General features: G+C 55.7%; 14 protein-coding genes across 14 annotated transcripts; 5 read left to right on the forward strand and 9 right to left on the reverse strand.

Annotated features, from left to right (window-relative positions):
* Positions 1-109: 109 nt before the first annotated feature.
* KL928_002397 (uncharacterized protein) lies at positions 110-1,096 on the reverse strand (the record flags this gene model as incomplete). The annotated part of the gene is made up of 1 exon (XM_043202868.1): positions 110-1,096. One exon carries the CDS (start codon positions 1,094-1,096, stop codon positions 110-112), a length of 987 nt encoding a protein of 328 aa, XP_043060602.1.
* Positions 1,097-1,242: 146 nt separating this feature from the next.
* KL928_002398 (uncharacterized protein) lies at positions 1,243-2,084 on the forward strand (the record flags this gene model as incomplete). The annotated part of the gene is made up of 2 exons (XM_043202869.1): positions 1,243-1,708; positions 1,804-2,084. 2 exons carry the CDS (start codon positions 1,243-1,245, stop codon positions 2,082-2,084), a joined length of 747 nt encoding a protein of 248 aa, XP_043060603.1.
* Positions 2,085-2,105: 21 nt separating this feature from the next.
* KL928_002399 (uncharacterized protein) lies at positions 2,106-2,755 on the reverse strand (the record flags this gene model as incomplete). Its single annotated transcript, XM_043202870.1, has 2 exons — positions 2,106-2,130; positions 2,220-2,755. The coding sequence occupies 2 exons, from the start codon at positions 2,753-2,755 to the stop codon at positions 2,106-2,108; spliced, it is 561 nt and encodes a 186-aa protein (XP_043060604.1).
* Positions 2,756-3,164: 409 nt separating this feature from the next.
* KL928_002400 (uncharacterized protein) lies at positions 3,165-4,349 on the reverse strand (the record flags this gene model as incomplete). Its single annotated transcript, XM_043202873.1, has 1 exon — positions 3,165-4,349. One exon carries the CDS (start codon positions 4,347-4,349, stop codon positions 3,165-3,167), a length of 1,185 nt encoding a protein of 394 aa, XP_043060605.1.
* A 312-nt stretch (positions 4,350-4,661) lies between these two features.
* On the forward strand, positions 4,662-6,383 carry KL928_002401 (uncharacterized protein; the record flags this gene model as incomplete). Its single annotated transcript, XM_043202874.1, has 1 exon — positions 4,662-6,383. One exon carries the CDS (start codon positions 4,662-4,664, stop codon positions 6,381-6,383), a length of 1,722 nt encoding a protein of 573 aa, XP_043060606.1.
* Positions 6,384-6,465: 82 nt separating this feature from the next.
* KL928_002402 (uncharacterized protein) lies at positions 6,466-7,899 on the forward strand (the record flags this gene model as incomplete). The annotated part of the gene is made up of 2 exons (XM_043202875.1): positions 6,466-6,473; positions 6,534-7,899. The coding sequence occupies 2 exons, from the start codon at positions 6,466-6,468 to the stop codon at positions 7,897-7,899; spliced, it is 1,374 nt and encodes a 457-aa protein (XP_043060607.1).
* A 28-nt stretch (positions 7,900-7,927) lies between these two features.
* KL928_002403 (uncharacterized protein) lies at positions 7,928-9,424 on the reverse strand (the record flags this gene model as incomplete). Its single annotated transcript, XM_043202876.1, has 1 exon — positions 7,928-9,424. The coding sequence occupies one exon, from the start codon at positions 9,422-9,424 to the stop codon at positions 7,928-7,930; it is 1,497 nt and encodes a 498-aa protein (XP_043060608.1).
* Positions 9,425-9,686: 262 nt separating this feature from the next.
* Positions 9,687-10,997, reverse strand: KL928_002404 (uncharacterized protein; the record flags this gene model as incomplete). The annotated part of the gene is made up of 1 exon (XM_043202877.1): positions 9,687-10,997. One exon carries the CDS (start codon positions 10,995-10,997, stop codon positions 9,687-9,689), a length of 1,311 nt encoding a protein of 436 aa, XP_043060609.1.
* A 132-nt stretch (positions 10,998-11,129) lies between these two features.
* On the forward strand, positions 11,130-13,457 carry KL928_002405 (uncharacterized protein; the record flags this gene model as incomplete). Its single annotated transcript, XM_043202878.1, has 1 exon — positions 11,130-13,457. One exon carries the CDS (start codon positions 11,130-11,132, stop codon positions 13,455-13,457), a length of 2,328 nt encoding a protein of 775 aa, XP_043060610.1.
* Positions 13,458-13,463: 6 nt separating this feature from the next.
* On the reverse strand, positions 13,464-15,152 carry KL928_002406 (uncharacterized protein; the record flags this gene model as incomplete). Its single annotated transcript, XM_043202879.1, has 1 exon — positions 13,464-15,152. The coding sequence occupies one exon, from the start codon at positions 15,150-15,152 to the stop codon at positions 13,464-13,466; it is 1,689 nt and encodes a 562-aa protein (XP_043060611.1).
* Positions 15,153-15,253: 101 nt separating this feature from the next.
* On the reverse strand, positions 15,254-16,954 carry KL928_002407 (uncharacterized protein; the record flags this gene model as incomplete). Its single annotated transcript, XM_043202880.1, has 1 exon — positions 15,254-16,954. One exon carries the CDS (start codon positions 16,952-16,954, stop codon positions 15,254-15,256), a length of 1,701 nt encoding a protein of 566 aa, XP_043060612.1.
* Positions 16,955-17,383: 429 nt separating this feature from the next.
* Positions 17,384-17,659, reverse strand: KL928_002408 (uncharacterized protein; the record flags this gene model as incomplete). The annotated part of the gene is made up of 1 exon (XM_043202881.1): positions 17,384-17,659. One exon carries the CDS (start codon positions 17,657-17,659, stop codon positions 17,384-17,386), a length of 276 nt encoding a protein of 91 aa, XP_043060613.1.
* A 109-nt stretch (positions 17,660-17,768) lies between these two features.
* KL928_002409 (uncharacterized protein) lies at positions 17,769-19,430 on the reverse strand (the record flags this gene model as incomplete). Its single annotated transcript, XM_043202882.1, has 1 exon — positions 17,769-19,430. The coding sequence occupies one exon, from the start codon at positions 19,428-19,430 to the stop codon at positions 17,769-17,771; it is 1,662 nt and encodes a 553-aa protein (XP_043060614.1).
* Positions 19,431-19,567: 137 nt separating this feature from the next.
* KL928_002410 (uncharacterized protein) lies at positions 19,568-21,091 on the forward strand (the record flags this gene model as incomplete). The annotated part of the gene is made up of 1 exon (XM_043202884.1): positions 19,568-21,091. One exon carries the CDS (start codon positions 19,568-19,570, stop codon positions 21,089-21,091), a length of 1,524 nt encoding a protein of 507 aa, XP_043060615.1.
* Between the last annotated feature and the right edge of the window lies 1 nt (position 21,092).

The following is a 21,092-nucleotide window of genomic DNA, read 5'->3' on the forward strand; positions in this document are numbered from 1 at the left end:
GCTTGTTTTAATTTAAATTACCGTTTTGGATTTTTATAGTTTGCATGTTTCAAATTAGGAATCGACCTTGCGTCGACGCGTCGGCTACACGATTATATTAGCACCAGCCTCATGAGCCGCGGAAAAACGGATGCGCCATGGCCTCCTTCGCGGTGAGCCTCTCCTGGTGGTCGTATCTGACGAGATGGTCGATGAGATCGATCACGGCAGGGTTCTCGCTCAGGTGCCTGTTGTTCTCATTAATAAAGTGTCTCCATGGCTTTCTCGGATACGTCATGAGGATGTCGTCGTAGTCGCTGCTCAGCTTGATGCCGTACCGACTGCAGTATTTGTGTAGGTCGTCTGTGCCCAGCACCTTGGCGATTTTCACCAGCTGGTCGGTGTTGGAATCGCCTTTGAAAAACGGCTCCTTTTTGAACACTATGGCCGCAATCATGGCCCCCACAGACCACAGGTCCAGCGAGTAGTCGTACTGTTGCAGGTTGATGAGCAGCTCCGGACCCTTGTGGTATCTGGAGGCGACCCGCACGTTGAAGTCCATTCCCCGGTGGTAGAACTCGGCCAGCCCCCAGTCGATCAGCTTCAGCGTCTTTGTCAGAGGGTCGATCATGATGTTCTGGGGCTTGACGTCTCTGTGGATGATGCCCATCGAGTGCGAGTAGTCCAGGGCACGCAGCAGCTGCGTGAAGTAGTAGCGGATGTCGTCGAGCGTGAATTTCGGGTACAGCACGCGGAAGTCGACGTTGTTGATCTTCTCGAAGATGAGCGCCGGGATCTTCGAGTTGTGGTCCTGAATGAGGTCGTACAGCTTGATGATGTTGGGGCCTCCGGTCAGGTTCTTGAGGATCTTGATTTCACGGTGGATCTTCTTCAGCTTGACCGGCTTGAGCACCTTGATCACACAGGGCTCGTTGTTCAGCACGTTCACGCCCGTGAACACCTCCGAGTACTTTCCTCTGCCGATCTTGGAGATGATCTCGTAGTTGGCAATGTTGCCCCACTCTATTTTGTAGTTTTCGTAGTCCCAGTACTCTCTCGGACGGATTTCGTTGGCGTCCGCGTACACCCTCGCGACGGAGTACACTTTGGAAGACATCGTGGCGTGCTGCAGACTCGGTTTCGCGGACACAGCAGGCTATTCCAATAGGTCTAGGTGTCTTAAGGGATTAAAAAATTTGTCGGGACGATAAATTCGAGCGTGCAGGGGTGTGCAAATTATTATTTTCTTGTTTCGTTCATGTGATGAAGCTGGGCGGCCGCTACGACGTCAGCAGCGAGGTCGACGGCATGCGCGCGCCGCTGCACGGCCTGGAGTTCCACGTCGACGACGCGGTCGAGTTCCCGCAGTTTCGCCGGCTCGTGGCCGTCGACCTTGTCGACGTGCACCGGCTGCCTGTGTGGCTCGTCGGGGCCAGCAAGACGGGCGTTTTCAGCGTGTTCACGGCGGATAAGGACTCTGAGGCCGTGTTCCAGGAGATCATGGTGTGCTGTGACTTTGAGCTCGGCGAGATTGTCGGCCTGTTGCTGGAAACCGACCAGAGCCAGCGGTACGTCGTGCTGTATCCGCGGCTGGAGGAGGATCACGTGGAGATCAAGGGCGTGGTGCTGGACCTGGACAACGAGTTTGTGCGGCGGGCCGAACGGCTTGCGGCCACGCCAATTAGCTGCGAAGTGCCCAGCGATTGCGCCGCAGTTATCGAGTCGCCGCGTCTGCGACGGGAAAATAGCGTTCTGGACACTTATCTGGAGAAACGCAACAGCCAGCCGCCGCAGGTGCCCCGGCTTGCGCGGGCGCCGCGCGAGCACAACGTGGGGGAAAAATTCAACAGGACGGTGGAGCGGCTGGCCGCGCGCGAGGTGCGCCGTCTGGGGCTGCAGTCGCAGCTGAGCAAGGACGAGTGCAAAGAGCTGTACGGGATCGCACTGAAGTCGGCGCGATTTCTGTTCCGACGGCAGCTCCGCCAGCAGCAGGAGCCCGCCGCGGACAAGCTGGCCAACGTTGTGCGCAACACGATCCAGCTACATCTGGAGGAGCTATAGATTATGATTCATCAATTCGTGCTAATACTACATCTGGTCATTGAGCGTCCATCGCGTAAGTGCAGTCATAAACGGCGTCGCCGACGATGTCTCTGCGCGCGACCTGGTCGCAGAACGAGACTCTCTTGGGGCGTTTGCCGATGCGCTGTCGGCCGCGCGTGGGGAGCGAGGACACGGACGTCAGTGAGGAGCCGCTGCTGCAGCTGAAGAGTTCGTCGTCGGAGAGCTCGTCGCCGGACGGCTCGGCAAGGTGCGGCCTCAACGAGCACTCGAGCACCGGGCCGTAGAGCGCAGTGATGTCGTTTTCCTTGTGCCAGTTGATTTCCGCGGGGTTCAGCTCCGGCAGCCTGTTCCTGGACTTCTGCCATGCGCGCCAGCAGGCGTTCTCAAGGCGGGCAGACGAGGTGCACGGCAGAAACACCTGGAGGTCCTCGACGAGCGAGTCTGGCTTGGCGGCGCGCACACTGTGGAAGTTGGACAGCTCGTACGGTTTCATGAACCGGTTGTTTGTGATGGAGATCCAGCACCGGAAGTACTGGTCGTCGGAAAGCTCTGCCGAGAAGTAGTCCACTGCTCGCAACGACGCCAGCGGGGCCTGGAACGAGGACGACAGCACGGGGATCAGCGGCAGCTTGGTGCAGGACTCACGACCGTACTCCTGGAGAAAGTTGTCGTCCATAAACTGGTGGACAAGCCTGGGACAAGGGGAGACCATGTGCAAAAAAATTAACAAGGAAAAAAGGATGTGGGGAATATTTATACATAGGCTGGCGGGTTCTATACATGGAGAGATCTTTGGCGTTGCTGCATAATAGAAATGACATATGAAATATTGCTGCAGAATAGCACGCAGTCAGGAACAATAGAGTCTGAGCCCGAGCGGGCACTGAGCCTACGAAAACCCGAGCGGGCACTAAGTTTATGCCTGGAAGCACGTCAGCAAGGGCGCACGCTGGGAAATAGCACGCCAGTGCGGAGCAAAAAGAGGAAATAGAGTAGCAGGTAGACAGCAAGGCAGATAATTTCCGGGAGGGGCGAATTGCGGCGTAAGGGAGAAACACGGATTATTTTTTTCGCTCGCTTGCGCCGCAACGCCCACATCACATGAAACCGTATATTAGTGACTATAGGTCGTTGAGTAGCTCACGCAACGCAAACCGCGCGTCGCTCTGTGTCTTGGCCGCGTCTTGTGCGTCCTCGGCCAGCATGTACGGAGACTTCATCTCGAACTCGGTCGACGAAACGCCCACCACGTATGGGTCGATGCCGATCTTGAGCCCTGGAGGCGGGTCCATGGCGTACATGAACCCGTCTGCGAAATGGGGGCCGTAAGTGGCCGGCGTGAGCGGCTGCACCAGCTTGCGCCGTTTGGTCACCACCGCAGCCTTGCCGTCGCTGTTGATCTGGACGGTGACCTGGTAGTCTGCAGAAAAGCCTTTTTTTTCCTTGCCCTGCTCGGCATCGCCGAGAGACTGGGTCTTGCGCAGTTTGCTCTGTAGTTGCTGTGTGATTTTTTCGAGATCGTGCTTCGGCGGCAGCGACCGGTGGCGCGACGCCAAGATCCCGAGCCCCGGGTTGTGCGGTGCTGGAGTTGCTGGCGTCGCAGGCTGTCTGACGTCCTCAAAACGCAGCGGTTTGGGCACCAGGCTGTTCGGCGTCGACGCCACTCTTCCGTGCGGGGTCTGCGCGTACCAGTGGGTGTACATCGGCGACGAGCTCAGGACGTGCGAGAAATGCGAGATGGGCGTCGAGGGCGGCACCCTCGCCAAGGGCGTGCCAGGCATTTTCGGCGTCTTTGGTGCAAAGATGTCTGTCGGCTGCAAAAGCGACGGGTTCAGGTCTGGCTTGGGCACGTTTTCGGCGGCGTTGAGCGGCGACGTGTGTACCTGAGAGCTCTGCAGGCCCTTGTCGGACGGCGACGAGTGCGACGACGACGCCGGCGACGAGTCGAGCCCGTTTTTCGGCTGTGTCACACATACAAGCTCCTGGTGCGCTTTCGCCACCTTGTTTTCCTGGATCGGCTTGAGCGAGGGCACCGGCTGTCTGCGCCGCGGCGTCGGCGTGGGCGTTTGCGACTGCGACCCCCCGCCGCCTCTGCGGCGACTGGGGCTGATCTTCATGACTGGCGTGGAGCACACGGCTCCCTGGCGAATCGTGGCGGCAGAGTTGCTGTAGGCATTCATGCTGGGGTTGATAGAAAAGCTGAGGGTGCTTTCGCCGACTATGGCAGCGTCCGCTTTGGCTTTTGTAGGAGGTCTTCCTCTGCGTCTTTTTTTAGTGGGCGACTCGTCAAAAAATGTTTCAGACATGCTGTCTGTTTCAAAAAGGCGATGTGCAGCCGTGGCGGTGTGCTGTGTAGGGATGTGAAAAACGGGACAGAGCGGGTCAGTATGTTTGGACAGCCTGTGCCTATGAGATGGGTGGGACAGAGACAAGAGGTGGGCGATATCTGGGAGTGAAAATTGGCAAAAAATCAGGCAGTCGTAGACATGCACGATATTAGCCCATTTTGGAATATTTCCCAAACAGGAAGTATTCCAACGCGTGGAAGAAATATTTTTTTGGCCAGGTGATGTGGCAAGGCGGTGTGGTGTGGCTAGTAAGTTGCTCGATAATAATTTATGTCGTTAGCAGACCAATGGCTCACAATTGACGTCAACCCGACAACTCGGCGCGAGATCGAGCAGCTCGTGGCTGAGAATGACACCGCTGCGCTGGAGGACCGGCTGGGATCGCGGCTGACGTTCGGCACAGCAGGCCTGCGTGCCCCGATGGGCGCCGGCTTCAGCAGGATGAACGACGTTACCGTGGTGCAGGCCTCGCAGGGCCTTGCCGAGTACGTGAAGAGCGTGGCTGATGAGCCGTCAGTGGTTGTGGGCCACGACCACCGCCACAACTCGCAGCGGTTTGCAGAGCTCACGGCTGCAGTGTTCCTCATCAAGGGGTTCACGGTCTACTATTTGGGTGGGGGGTTTGCTGCCACCCCACTGGTGCCCTTTTCCGTGGACCAGTACTCTGCCAGCGCGGGCGTGATGATCACCGCCTCCCACAACCCCAAAAACGACAACGGGTACAAAGTGTACTGGAGCAACGGCTGCCAGATCATCCCGCCGCACGACCAGCATATCCAGCACAGCATCCTGGCCAACCTCGACGCCGTCTTCAGAGACCCCACCTGGGACACTGCGCGGGTGTTTGAGCAGCACAGCGACAAGCTGCTTTTTGTGAGAGACGAGATTATTAGCGAGTACTCGCGCAGAGTCAAATCCACACTTCTCAAGAACACGTCGTTCTCATTTGAAGCCGTCTACACGGCAATGCACGGCGTGGGCACCGAGTTCGTAGGGCATGTTGTGCCCGACGGAGTGCTCGTCCCTGTCGGGCAGCAATGTCTGCCCGACCCAGACTTCTCCACAGTCAAGTTCCCGAACCCGGAGGAAAAAGGAGCATTGGACCTTGCCATTCAGCACGCCGACCAGCAGGGCATTTCTGTGGTGGTGGCCAACGACCCGGACGCAGACCGATTCTCTGCAGCGGTGAAAATCAACCGCGTGTGGAGACAGTTGTCGGGCAACGAGCTTGGATATCTTTTCGCGCAGTATGTGGTGTCACAGAAAATAGACCGCAGCAACGTGTATCTCGTCAACTCGACCGTCTCGTCGCAAATGATCGCCGCGATGGCCGCCGTCGAGGGGTTCCACTTCCAGGACACTCTGACGGGCTTCAAATGGATCGGCAACAAGGTGATCGAGCTGGAGAACGCCGGCTACGACTGCCCGTTTGCGTTCGAGGAGGCCATCGGGTTCCTGTTCCCTGTGGTCCACGACAAGGACGGGATCTCTGCATTGTTGATGTTCCTGCAGATGTACCAGCATTGGCTTGACACAGACACCGATGCGCTCCAGACGCTACAGCAGGGGTATGAAAAGTACGGCTTTTTCAAAGAGTGCAACGGATACTACGTGGTGCCCGACGCACGTACGACGGAAATTATTTTCCAGCATATTAGGGCCACGGGCAACCCGTATCCCAATCAGATCGAGGAGTTTACAGTGACGAAGTGGCGCGACCTGACTGTTGGCTACGACTCGACGACGCCCGACTCAAAACCAACGTTGCCCGTCGACGTTTCGTCGCAAATGATCACTGTTTCTCTGCAGCACGAGGACGACGAGATCAGGTTTACGGCGCGCGGCTCGGGCACGGAGCCAAAGCTCAAGGTGTACATCGAGGCCAAGAGCTCGAGCGAGGCCAGGGCGGACGCGCTTGCGCGCCGGGTGTGGGCCCTTTTGCGCGCAGAGTGGTTCAAGCCCGACCTCCACGGCCTCATAGAACGTGTTTGATCATCGTCGTGCACCGCTCCCAATCCTGAATATTGAGAAAAAAATAAAAATAAAAGGGTTTGTAGTCAAGCTAATACAGAGCATGCTGCGGTTCGGACAGCATCCCAAGAAAACAGATCTGCCTCTGTAAGTATAAGAACTACATCTTAGAATTCAGCTAACATACAGGGCCGGCGATTACGAAATCAAGCCGAAAAAGAAGCGGCACGGTCGAAGAAAATGGATCAACGTCATAGGTATCACAATAGCCGTGGTGGTGGTATTTCTGCTGTTCCGCAGCCGCAAGCCGGCGAAATTTGTGCCGCAGATTGAGAACTCAGAGCCGGCGCCGCCGGAAAGCAAGCTGTGGCCGAAAGAGACGAGTATACCCGAAGAAGACGGCGACGCGTGGCCAGACACGGTTGAATTTTACGACCTGGAAGAGTTCCAGGGCACGGCGAACGGGCGGGAGAACAAGGAGATTGTTCTGCTGCTGGTGCCGCTCAGAAACGCCGCCAAGGTGCTGCCGCTGATGTTCCGCAACATGATGAACATGACATACGACCACAGTTTGATAGACATCGCATTTCTGGTGAGCGACTGCTCAGAGGACGACACCACGCTGGAGACGCTTTTTGAGTACTCGCAGGCAATGCAGAAGGGCACGCTGTTGGAGTTGCTCGACAAGAAGGAGTCCAACACGCCGTCGGGAGCCATCGTCGGCTCCAGCGACCTGTACTTGCAGTACATGCCACAGGACTACGTGGACAACGTTCGCAAGGCGTACTCGCCGCCATACCACTCAGAATACACCAAACCGTTCAGATCGGTGCAGATCTACCAGAAAGACTTCGGGCAAGTCATCGGACAAGGGTTCAGCGATCGGCACGACGTCAAGGTGCAGGGAATCCGACGGAAGCTGATGGGACGCGCCCGCAACTGGCTTCTGAGCACGGCACTCAAGCCGTACCACTCGTGGGTGTACTGGCGAGACGTGGACATCGAGACGTCGCCGGGCGACATTCTGGAGCACATGATGAAATTCTCGCCAGCATTCGACGTCGTGGTGCCCAATGTTTGGAGACCGCTACCGACGTTTCTGGGCAACGAGCAGCCGTACGACCTCAACTCGTGGATAGAGTCTAAAGAGGGGCTCGAGCTCGCCAAGACGCTCAACGAGGACGACGTCATTGTCGAAGGATACGCCGAGTACCCGACCTGGCGCGTCCATCTCGCGTATATCCGCGAACCCAACGGCAACCCGGACGAGATCGTCGACCTGGACGGCGTCGGAGGCGTTTCGATTCTCGCCAAGGCCAAGGTGTTCCGCCAGGGCTCGAACTTCCCGGCCTTCACGTTCATGAACCACGCCGAAACCGAGGCGTTCGGCAAACTCAGCAAGCAGATGGGCTTCCGCGTTGGCGGGCTGCCCCACTACACGATATGGCATATCTACGAGCCGTCCGAGGACGATCTGATCCAGATCTCGCGGCTCGAGAGGAAGAAGCGGCGGCGCCTGAACAAGGCCGGTCATTAAGTAATGTATATTTATGGGCAAGAAGATGTCACAGCAGACAAAGTAGCGACAGCAGCAGCATCGGCGGCGCCAGCCGGTGTTTGCCGGCCCAGCCGGACACAACAGACGAGCTGGAGCTGGAGCTGGCCGACGCGTTGCTCGAAACAGAGCTGCTCGCCATGCTCAGCGTTGAAGGTGTGAGGGTCTGGTGTGAGGAGGGAGTGGTTGACGAGTTGTAGTAGGCGGAGCTGGCTGCGACGGTGTTCTGGGTATGCAGCATGCCGGAGACAGATTTCTGGGACACGGAGGTGTCTATCTCGACGGCCGTCCTATTGGCGAGCCCGACTTTCGCGCTGTCGAGGTCGAACGTGACGTAGTAATTTTTCAGGAACAGCGAGCCCAGGATCCACGTGCCGTTGTCCAGCGACGACGAGCCAACGATGTTGCTCACGCAGTACCCGCTGTACTGGGAGCTGGATGAGTACGCGGAGCCGAGGTAGTCCTCTGGGCCAATCGTCCACTTTTGGCCGCCGATCTCGAACGCGAGCTCGTACGTGGTGTTGCACGGCACGGCGAAGTTGCTGCCGTCGGTGACGGAGTCGTTGAAAAACGAGTGCAGTTTGGTGGCGTCGGCGGAGGCCGTGACGATCGAGGTGGTGCCGCTATCGACGACGGCGAGCCGTTTTGTGGACGACTCGTCTCCGTCGACGGTGGCCTCGTCGAAAGACACCTCGTAGCCGTCGACAGAAACGGAGTCGACAGCAACCTGCCAGTAATTGTTGGTGTTTTCCACCACCGACGCGTAGTAGATCGTCCCGTCGTACAGCTCGGCCACGTCCTTGCCGAACACCAGCATCCCGGCGTTAGAGTCGCCGTCCGTGGTGTTGTACGCGCCCAGACACAGCGCAAACACGCCTTTTTCCAGAGAGCCCTGGTTCTGCAGAAACGTGACGAGATTCGTCATGCCGTCGGTCGTGTTGGTAGCTGGCAGGCCCAGAACGCCCGCGAACGAGTAGCCTTCAAACAGATCGGGCACCTGGGACGCCACGCCGAACGAGAAGTTGTCTGCGGTGAGCCCTGCCAGCTGCAACGAGTCAGACACCACGCTCCCCGAGGCCGATCCCGAGCTGTATGACAGCGCGAACGAGGACCCGGACTCTGTGCCCGAGCCCTCCTGGTAGAGGTCTTTGTTTGCGCAGCTGGAATCGGTGCAGTTGGCGCCGTACACCCAAAGATACTCGCTGCCCGTGTCTATAAGCAGGGGCAGCGTATCGTCGCCAACAGTGACGTTGACGGTGTACGCCTCGTTGGAGGACTCTGCGTAGATAAAAGACATGCCCTGCTGCCAGGCCAGCGTGTCCTGGGCGGACTGGTTCGACGCGAGCACGGTCTGTTTGGTGTGCGAGCTGATTTGGGCGAAAAAGTCCTGTGGCGGCTTTTCGACCGAGTCGACAGGGTATATGTCTTTGGTGTCGGGGAACGACGGCACGGACACGCTGAAGGACTGCGCGACGGCGCTCAGCACGAGCAATGCAAGAGTGTTCATTGACTAATGCTGGAGAGTGGAGGCGGTGCCGAACGGGATGCAAACGGAAGATCAAGAGCGTTCGACAGAGGAAGTTTTATAGGGTGGAAAATCCTTGCATTAGACTTGGCCCTGTTTGAAGACGTGTTGTGAATTTTCCGCAAACAGCTTTAAAGTTGATTGTTATTTTCGTGATCCATTGTTTACCAAACAATTTCAAAGGAGTAAGTATTTCCCGATCCGATATATTACCAACTGAGCCTCAGAATCGACTATTTTTATTTTAGCTTTTCTGGCTTGCGGAAATGGCAGCTCCCAGCGCTGTGCTGTGCGGGATGAGGCGGATGTCAAAATGCAGGCCAGAATGCCTGGCGCTGTACGCGTCCAAAAATAGCTGTGTCTGCTCCCTGTAGTACGCAAAATGCTCCAGAAACGAGCCTATGTATCCGATGCGCACCGGCCCGTGTGTGCTGGGGGCTTGTACTCTGCAGAACGCCGCCAGCCAGCTCGCCAGCACGGCTGCCGCACGGCCAATTAGGCTTTCTATTACGCGGCGCAACACAGCAACGTCCTGCTCTGTCACTGCAACGTTGTATTTGGCGAAGATCTGGGCGATTTCGCCGCTGCTGCCCTCGTAAATTCGACAGATGGTCTCGCCCGTCAGCTCGTATGCATTCTCAAGCAGAACACGCTGCCCGTTGAACACCTGCCCCCGCTGCGCCAGGTCCAGCACGCCGACCCGAAACAGCTCTCCTATGTAGCGGCCGGAGCACAAATACTCCATTGGCTGGAACAGCGGCAGTTGCAAGTGCGCCTTGCGGCTCTCGCGGTACGCAGGCTGCATTTTCACGTCCCACGGCGTGAGCAGCTCCACCAGACTGCTGCCAAAACAGGACATCTCAGTGTTGAGCACACGGTTCTGGTAGCCGGCTGCCACGTTCAGCCCCGTGCCCAAAACAAGCCCCAATCGACACCCGTACAAATACGCGCCAGCAACATACACAGAGACGGCGTCGTTGATCACTGCCTTCACACAGACCCGTTTTCGCGTCGCCGTCTCCAGCTGCCGCTGCAGCAGATCAGCTATATTTTTTCCCCGGATTTCGTCTGCCAAAATAAAACCCTTGCCCACAACGTCCAAATACGCGTCGTTCGGTTCCGTCTGTTTGAACGGGAAACAGATCGAGAGACCGACGGTGACAGTGTGCGGGAAGTAGCGGTCAATAGTGGCCGTGCTCACGTGGTCCACGAGACTCTGGAAGAAGGACACGTTTATCTCCTTGTTATCCAGCTGCCATTCTCTCGAGCACAGTATCTCGTACTGGCCTTCACCAAAAAGCTCCAAAATGCACAGTCGGAACGTCGAGCCGCCCAAGTCAAGAACCAGCACGCGGCCGTGTGTGTGCGAGTCCGGAACGGGTGTCAGCGTGGACAACATGGTCACGGTCGACTTGAGGCCTTGCTGAATCTCGGTTTCCAGGAGATCAACGAGAGTGTCTATGTCGGGAATATGCCATGCGGGACCAGAAAAAGGAGCCGTGCGATCTAACGGGTCCGTTCCGGGCCCGCGAGGAACAGGGTTCAGACCAATCATGGAAATCAAGTCAGATAAATACAGAATATGATAGATACGAAATATTTCCGCATCTGTGCACCAACTGGCGAAAAATAAAAATAAAAATAAGTGTATATCTTGTACGCGGCTACTCCTTACACCTCTGATCTCATGTACCAGTTCGTGGACGATCTGAACGAGCACCAGCGCGCGGCGGTGACCGCCTCTCCCAACGGCGTTGTTCTCGTGCTTGCTGGCCCCGGAACCGGCAAAACCAAGGTGATCACCGCCAGAGTCGCGTATTTGCTTCTGCACCACAAACTGCCTCCCCAGGACGTTGTGGTCGCTACGTTCACGAAAAAGGCGGCCAACGAGATGGTCGAGCGTCTCGCCGTGCTTCTGCAGCCGTATCCGGAGATTGACGCCAAAAAACTGCTGATCGGGACCTTCCACTCGATCTGCGTCCGGATCCTGCGCAAATACGGCGGACTCGTCGGGCTGAACGCCGGTTTCAAGATCGCAGACGAGACAGACGCCAAGCAGCTGATCAAGAGGGCGCTCCGGGCGATGGCACAGAGCGGATTCGACGTTTCGCTCAAAGACTCGGACGTCAAAAAATACAGAGCGTACATTTCGGCTTGCAAAAATAAAGCCCAGCTACCAGACCAGGTACCCGTTTCCAAGAAGGCGGGCGACCTCAGCACCAAGCTGGAGGTGTACACGCTGTACCAGGAAGAGCTCGCGCGCAATAACGTGATTGATTTCGACGACTGCTTGCTGCTGGTGCACAAACTACTGGCACACCACCCGTCGTGTATGGGCCGTGTGAAACACGTTCTGGTGGACGAGTTCCAGGACACCAACAAGGTGCAGCTGGAGCTGGTGTACCAGCTATCAGGGTACAACGAAAACTACAAGCACAACGTGACTGCAGTCGGCGACCCTGACCAGAGCATCTATGCGTTCCGTAACGCTGAGGCGGAGAACTTCTACCGGATGGAGGATTACTACCGAGATAAGGGCGTCGCTGTTCTGAAAGTCGCCCTCACACAGAACTACCGTTCCACCAGCAACATTCTCACGCTTGCAGAGCACTTGATGAACCAGCAGTTTGCGCGACGGGAGCAGAAGTATTTGCACGCCCATAAAAAAGACGACATCCCCGTGCAGGTGTTTGCATGCGCCACCAACAAGGCCGAGGCGAGCAAGATCGCCGCCACGATCAAGCAGGCGGTCAAGCCAAACGGCACGCAGTACTCGGACATCGCCATTTTGCTGCGGTCCGGGTTTCTATCCCGTGTCATCGAGCAGGAGCTGATCCACGCAAACTTGCCGTACCAGGTGGTGCACGGGCGTTCTTTCTGGGAGCGGCGCGAAATACGTCTAGTGATGGATTATTTGCGTGCCGTGGCATCCGACATGGACTGGCTGGGGTATAGTCGGTGTCTGGATTTCCAGGTGAGCGGTCTGGGAGCAAAAAGTTTGCTGCTGATTGAGGAGCAATTTTCCGCGCAGCGGGCCCGCAGTCAGCCGGGCAACGTCTACGTGATACTGGAGAACATTGCGCGCGACGGTATGAAGGGCATCACGGCCAAGGCGCGCGCTGGGATCGGCGAGTTTGTGGCGCTCATCAAAAAAGCCCGCGAGCTGCTTCTCAGCGACGCGGACGAGCAGGAACAGCTGGAAAAGATGTTTGACCATATTGTGCAGCACAGCCGTGTCGTGAGCGTTGTCAACGAGGAGCGCATGGACAAGAAGGGCGACTCGCAGGAGGAGATCGAGGCGACGCTCAACGAGCTGAAAAACCAACTTATCGGCTTCAATCTCCAGGAGGAAGACCTGTTACAGGACGCGTACGCCGAGGAGGACGAGCTGGAGGTGGCAGAGCAGTCGTTCGACCTCACAGCCAGCACGAGTCTCGAGAAACTGACGCAGTTCCTCGACTCGGTGTATCTGTACGAGGAGACAAAGGGCGCCGAAAAAACGGTATCCAAAGTGACCATCACGACGGTGCACGGGTCCAAGGGGCTCGAATGGCCGATCGTGTTTGTTCCGTCGCTGTGCGAGGGCATTTTCCCGTCGCAGCATGCCACGAGCGACGTTGGAGACACCGCTAAAAACGAGGCTGCTCTCGACGAGGAGAGACGGTGCATGTACGTTGCCGTGACGCGGGCCAAGGAACGGCTGTATCTCAGCTATTTCAGAGAAACGCTAGGGTTTGGGTTTGGCGACCCTATCAAGAGAAAAAGCCGGTTCCTCAACCTCCCTAAGGGCCTCGTCCAGGTAGCCGAAACCGGCGTCGCCAGCACGCCAAACCTACTTTCGTCGTTCCAGCAAAACATGAAGCTCAACATGGGCCCGCTGGCGCTCGGCTCGGGCTTCCAGACGGCGTCCCGGCTCACCGGCGTGTCGCGACTGCCCGACGGAGCAGTCAAGATCTCCAAGCCAAGAAAAAAACGGCTAGGCATGGGAAGACCACTACGGCTCACGAAAAAATAAGTGTATTTAGGCACGCACAGGATACAGCAGTCTCGTCAGGTACGCCTTGACCCCGTCGCGCAGAAGCATGTCGTACATCATCTGGCGGCGCTCGTACTCGTCGGTGTGTTTTTCGTGCTCTTTCAGGGCCTCCAGGGCCTCGCGCCGGGCCACGAGCATGCGACGGATTTTCCACTCGCGGATCGGCAGGATACACAGCACGCCGGCGGACGCAAAACAGCCGCAAAAGATCTGCGCCTTGATGAACGGCTTTGCCAACGTCAAGTCTCTGAGCTTCAATGCTACCACCTCGCAAAACATGCAAAACACGCCCACCCAGAAATTCTCGTAACTCCACGCAGACGGAAACAGCTCCACGGGGACAGAGTCCGCGACGATGGGCTGGTTCAGCGTGGAGGCCACGCCAAACGTGAGCCCCGAGAGCACAGCATACGCATACACCACGCCGGCCGTCATGGCGTTGATCCACATGGCAAAAATCAGAATCACCACGTTGAGGCTCAGAAACACCGCCAGGTTCACGCGCCCCGTGTAGTCGGCCGTCAGACCAATGATGAACCGCCCGATGGCCTGGCACCCGTTGAAGATCGCGGTCACGTGACTGCCCTGCAACGACGAGAGCCCGACAAACGTGCTGTACGCGGAGAGCGAGAAGAGCGCAACGACGTAGCAGGAGAGCATTAGCACGAACCAGAGCGTGATCAATTGGACCTGCGGCAGTTTGACGACCCTGACGTTGAACAGCACGTTGAATCTGGTGACGATCTCGCGGCGGGTCTTGAGTCTCTGTGTTGGGATGCGGTGTTTGAGCAGGCACGCGGCAAACGTGTTGCCGAGCACAGAGAAAAATGCCAGCATCCGCTGGGCCCATGCCGGGCTGCCTGTGCGGGCGATTATTGCCTGTGAGGCCAGAGAGAAGACAACTCCAGCCACACCGCTACCAGACACGATTATCCCCGAAGCAAGGCCTCTTTTCTTGTCGAACCATTCTGGAAAAATGACAATGGCCGGGTTGAAAATGAACGCAAAGCCAAGCCCAACGAGAACGCCCTGGGTCAGGTACAGCTGCCACAGCTTTGTGGAAAACGATGCCAGCAGATACCCAGCGGTTTGCAGAGCAACGCCCAGCAGCATGACCATCTTCATCCCCAGAATCGCAGACGCCATCTGCGCGAGCGGAGCCAGCGCCTGAGCGAGCGCCAGCACTATACTGCCGATCAGAGCGAAATCTGTGGCCGACGAGCCGGGGAAGCTCTCTACCTGGAGCCAGTGGCTCAGAAACACGCCGTAGCAGCCGTTGGCCCCCCACGTTGCCAACATCATCAAAAACACGCACGCACAGATCACCCACGCATAGCCAGAGTCGAGAGCAGGCAGCGGGGTCTGCGTTTCAGGTTCCTGGGGCTGTATGCTTTCTGAGCGGTTGGTGGCGATCCGGATAGCCTCGTTGAGATCCACCGTCTCGCCTGCCTGCGTTTCGGTCCGCGCCATTTTCTGGTCGTCTTCTCTGGCTTGCTCGACGATCTGGCGGACGCTGAGGATGCTTCTAGAAACCGACGAGGCCAGCGACGTCGACGTCCTCGTTCTGGCCACCCGGGACCCATTGGAGTACGTGTGGACGACGTCTGGAAGACGCACGGACTGCTGGTCGTCTCGGACCTCCGAGTCGAGCGAGGAAAAAGAGCTGTTGTCCATTAGGTGAAATTGGTTTCTACTCCCAAAACTAGTAATAGTGATAAGCCTGAATTTCATTTAATTTTTTTGTCCCGGTGTCAGGTGTGTCGGGGTAGCCACGGCTACACCTTGATTGGGTACATGAGCCGGAGCAGGAACCCTAGCGGGCTTTTTGTGAGGAGTTCGTGGTACGTCGCGTGTCTTCTGGCCAGCACCTCGTCTTCCTTCTGGAACTCGAGCGTTTCTTCGGTTTCGCTGAGTCTTTTGGTGAGCAGGGTCCGGACCCTTGACTCGCGCACAATGGTGATCAGTACGAATCCGCCGATTGCGAAACAGCCGCAGAAAATCTGTGCCTTGATGAACGGCTTGGATTTGGTCGCGTCCCGGAGCTGGAGGGCCACCACCTCGCAGAACAGGGTGAAACAGCCCAAAACCACGCCTTGGAAGCTCCATCCGGCAGGAAACAGCTCTGGGGGCAGCGTGTCGGCGAGAATGGGCTGGTTGAGCACCGACGACGCGCCGAACGTGAGTCCCGAGAGCATGGCGTATGCGAAAATAGACGGCTCTGTGGTGGCATTGATCCACATGGCCAGAACCAGAACGACCATCACCACCGACAGCACGATCGCCAGGTTCACGCGGCCCGTGTAATCGGCCGTGAACCCGATGGCGACTCTGCCGACGGCCTGGCAGGCGTTGAAAATCGCAGTCAGATGGCTGCCCTGGGCGTCGGACAGGCCCATGAAGCTGGCGTACGCGGACAGCGAAAACAGAGCCACCACGTAGCAGGAGACAATCAGTGCGAACCAGAACACTATAACGTAGAGCTGCAGGTATTTCAGCACGTCCTTGTTGAACAGAATGCTGAGCCGGACCTTGACCTCGTGCACGGTCGTGAGTCGCTGCGAGGGAATCCGCTCTCTAATCAAAATAATGCTCACAGCGTTCAAAAAAAATGTTATGAGGGCCATAGCACGGAGCGCCCAGGCCGGGCCCCCGGTTTTGGCAATTATTCCTTGCGACGCGAGCGCAAACACCACGCCGCCGATCCCGCTGGCGGAGGCAATGATGCCAAACGAGAGTCCTCTTTTCTTGTTGAACCAGTCCGGAACCGTCACAATGGACGGGTTGTACAGAAATGCAAAACCTATGCCAACTAAAACTCCCTGGGTCAGGTAGAGCTGCCATAGTTTAGTGGAGAAAGATGCAAGCATATATCCCAGAGTCTGGCAAACCAGGCCTATCAGCATGGCCGGCTTGATGCCAATGACGGCGGAGGTCATCTGCGCTGGCGGGGCCAGGATCTGGGCCAGTCCGAGCACTATGCTGCCGACAAGAGCGTAGTCTGTCGACTTGGCCCCGGGAAACGTGCTGTGTTGCATCCAGTAGTTCAGAAACACGCCGTACGTGCCGTTCGCGCCCCACGTAGACAGAAACACAGTGAAGATCGTCCCGCAAACCACCCACGCATACCCTTTATCTTTTTCTGGAGTCTCGGGCCCCGAAACCTGGGCCTCCAGAGTCTTATCAGTTCTATTGGTAGCTATTCTAATAGCCCTACTTATACCCATGTTTTCGATGTTCAGCTTGTCGTACGCGTCCTGGTGCTCCAGATGCTCCAAGGCCGTCTGCTCGTTGTCATCCTGGGCCTGCTCAACAATCTGTCGGACGCTGCGCGAGACACTGGAGGCCAGCGACACGGCTGTGCGTGTTCTGCTCACCTGGGTCGCTAGTGTTGGTGTCTGTGCGTATCCAGACACATGCTCGAGCGAGTCGCACCGCCCCACGTCGGAATCTAGCGACGAAAGAGAACTATTATCCATGTAGAAGGATTTTCATCACCGTTGGTCACGATAACAATCTTTTTTTTATCGGCGGTGCAAGGTGTCGTTCGCTATTTCCAAGAACGGCTATAGATTCATCGGGAGCACCAATCTGCGGATATCGCCGGATGAAGATATTTTATAGGAGTGAATATTTATTTGGTTGTGCTGCTGCCAGATCTTGGACTGGATGCGTTAGACGTTATGCAGTGATCTGCTTTTTGCGCGCGGCGGGATGGGAAAGGCTGCCGCGTGGCCAAAAACTTGGGCCTTGAAGATAGGTTTATTGAGCTTGGTGGCACAACTCAGGACGGAAATTAGGGCAAAATGCAGGGCAGAATTTGAAGTCTTTCTCTAACAAAGCTTGATCTATCCCTATTTCGAGTTCTATTCCTGGCTCTGAGCTCCGAGGGCAGTGCATGGTTTCGGTCAGAATCGTCCTGTCATTCTGTTGAGGTCCAAAACCAACATTCTCGGTCTAGTTACTAGCTCTATGTATACGATGATACCGCAAAACGGCATAAAGTTGGCTCGCACTTCAGCGGTGTAGAAATGACATTGCACTGCGAAATCGCTGATGCTCGAAATTGGCAATGGCTGTGCAATGGCTGTGCAATCATCTTCCGAGAATCTTGCCGCTGCCCCCGGAGGCATATTTCGTTCCATCTTTCCTTGCGTAGGAAAAATCTCTCCTCTATGCGTCATCAATAGCTTAGTAGCATGTGCAGAGCTGAGTTCTTTAGCTTTATTTTTTTTCTACACAAGTAGCTGCAGACGAAGGAATACCTTCACAAAACCTAAAAGAGACCTCCAGTTACACCTTCATAGGATACAACATTCTCAGAATGTAGAATTTTGGTGATTGCCCAAGCAGTGTCTGGTATTCTTGCTCCAGGTCTGCGGCCTGACCTGTGTGGCCTCTTGCCACCATTTCCTTTTGAGTTTCCTCCAATTTTCTAGCTAACTCGCGTCGAATTCTCCACTCGCGGAACAGCATGATCAGTAACAGGCCGCCAGCAGCAAAACATCCACTAAAAACTTGTGCCCTGATGAACGGCTTAGAGATGTTGACGTCTCTCAGCTTCAGAGCAGCTACCTCGCAGAAAAGAGCAAAGCAGCCCTGTATGACGCTCTGGAAACTCCATCCCGCGGGGAAGAGGTCCGTAGGGATGCTGTCGGCCAAAATCGGCTGGTTCAGAGATTCTGAGGAGCCGAAAGTTAAGCCAGAAAGCACTGCATAGGCAAAAATAGAAGCTGCGGTTGTGGAATTGATCCACATTGCTAGAACCAAAACCAGCATGATAAAAGCAAGAAACACAGACAAATTCACGCGGCCAGCTCGGTCGCCTGCGTACCCAAATAGAACTCTTCCGATTGTCTGGCACCCGTTGTATGCTGCGGTCACCTGACTGCCCTGAGCAGCAGACATCCCCATGGTTGTGGCGTATGAGGACAACGAGAACATGGCGATAATGTAGCACGAGACAATCAAGCTGAAAGAGATGGATATAATGTATAGTTGTGGAATTTTCAGCACCTCTCTATTGAAGAGAATATTGAGTCTCACCTTTATCTCGCGTGTGGTCTTCAGTCTTTTTGTTGGAACTCTCTCTTTAATAAGCGCAATTCCAACAACGTTCATGAATGTCGTAACTATTCCAATCGTGCGCAGGGCCCAGGGGGCGCCGCCTGTTCTGCTTATGATCTTTTGCGTCATGAGTGAGAATATGACACCACCGATACCGCTGGAGGACGCAATGATACCAAATGAAATTGCCCGCTTCTTATCGAACCAGTCTGGAAGAATGACGATTGACGGGTTGAAAATAAACGCAAACCCAGACCCAACCATGACGCCCTGAGTGAGGTACAGCTGCCACAACTGGGTGGAGAATGACGCCAATATGTAGCCTGATGTTTGGAAACCAAGACCAAGAACTAACGTTGGTCGCATTCCAATGACTGCAGCCGTCATCTGAGCTAGTGGCGCAAGCATCATGGCCAGGCCAAGAGCAATGCTGCCGACTAAAGCGTAATCGGTGGAACTGGCGCCGGGATACGTCCCGTTCTGTAGCCAGTAATCCAAAAACACTCCGTAGCAGCTGTTAGCACCCCAAGTGGCCATAAAAAGCAGCAAAGTGGTAGCGCAGACCACCCATGCGTAGCCTTTATCCTTTGGCGGGCCTAAAACACTTGGATTCAAGATTTGAGACGATCTTTCAGTCCTGTTGGTAGCAAGTCGGATAGCTTCCTCCAGACCAAGGTTCTCAAGGTCGGCTGCATTGTGAGTGTCCGGGTGATACTTTTCTTCGACAAAGTCATGGTTAGAAGCTTCTAACGAGGGATCGGAGCTCGCTTCCTGCGCCGTGAGCGTATCCAGACGGTGTCTTTTTTCCTTCAGAGGACGGAGCTGAGTACTTTTCGAGGAATCTCCCGAGCCAAGTTGATGTGAGAGTGTTAAATCATGGCCAGTCATGGTTTCAGTGCAAGAAGATGTGTTCCAATTTAGAGATAGATTCTTTGAATGAGTCAACATCTCGCAAGTCCGTGCTGCGGTGCAAGGATGCGATAAAAATATTTTTTTTAATTTTTTTCTGATTTATTTTATCTAGCATGGCTACGCTAATTCCACCGCCCTCGAAGAAACAGAAGAAGGAAGCCCAGCTTCCTCGGGAGGTCGACATTGTTCCCAAGGATTTGCCTGATGTGCTGATCAAGTTCCAGGCGTCGGACTCAGGCGACACCGTGGGAAGCTCTATCAGAGTGCCTGGAGGAATCACAGAAAGACAGCTCGAAGAATTACTGAACCAACTCCAGAACAACACGGATGAACCAGTCGCATACTCGTTTGCCATCCAGAATGGAGACAATCTCATAGACGTGAAAGATAACATATACTTCTCAGTGCTCAAGCCGGGAATCAAAACCACAGAGGACACCCTTACACTGGTTTTCACTCCCAGGGCCATCTTCAAAGTGCGTCCCGTGACGAGGTCTTCGGGGACCATCAGTGGACACGGGGCCACAATTCTGGCCGCTCAGTTCCCACCAAGCACCAGCGGCTACTTCGTGACCGGTGCGGGCGACTCCACCGCCAGACTTTGGGACTGCCACACGCAAACAATCAAGGCCACTATGAATGGCCATTCAAACTGGGTTCTTTGTGTTGCGTACTCTCCATTTGGAGACGTTGTTGCTACTGGATCGATGGATGGCAGTGTGCGGCTCTGGGATGGCAAGACTGGCGCCCCAATTGGATCTTCGCTTACTGGCCACTCAAAATTTGTGTCTTCCCTAGCCTGGGAGCCAGCACATTTGGTTCAACCAGGAGACAGCCCGCGGCTTGTTTCTGCCTCCAAAGACGGGACATTGAAAGTATGGAACACGGCTTTGAAACGTTGCGAGATGACGCTTTCTGGCCACTCGTCGTCGGTCTCGTGTGTCAAATGGGGTGGCACCAATCTCATATATTCTGGATCTCACGATAAAACTATCAAAGTTTGGGACGCCAAGGAGGGCAAATGTATTCAGACTCTTAAGGCACATGGACATTGGATCAACCACATAGCACTCTCCACAGACTTTGCCCTTAGAAGCGGTCCATTTGACCATACCGGAACCACGCCAAAAGACGACGCAGAAAGACAGGCCAGGGCCCTGAAAAACTACGAAAAAGTGGCCAAGGTCGGCGGGAAAATTGTCGAGAGAATGGTGTCGGCCAGTGACGATTTTACCATGTTCCTTTGGGAGCCGGCAAGGTCCAACAAGCCGATCTGTCGCATGACTGGCCACCAAAAATTGGTCAACCATGTCTCGTTCTCGCCAGACGGCCGCTACATCACGTCTGCCTCGTTTGACAACTCAATCAAGCTGTGGGACGGGCGCGACGGAAAGTTTCTGGCCACTTTCCGCGGCCATGTGGCTGCCGTCTACCAAACAGCGTGGTCCTCTGATAATAGACTACTGGTGAGTTGCTCCAAGGACACCACCCTCAAGGTCTGGGATGTGCGCACCAGAAAATTGCTTTCGGATTTGCCCGGCCACGCGGATGAGGTTTACGCGGTTGATTGGAGTTTAGACGGCGCCAGGGTGGTGAGTGGTGGCAAGGATAAAATGGTGCGTATTTGGACTCACTGAT

Source organism: Ogataea angusta (assembly GCF_019207475.1).
Source record: "Ogataea angusta isolate 61-244 chromosome Unknown 61-244_NODE_4_length_877678_cov_91.023368, whole genome shotgun sequence".
NCBI classification, from domain to species: Eukaryota; Fungi; Ascomycota; class Pichiomycetes; order Pichiales; family Pichiaceae; genus Ogataea; species Ogataea angusta.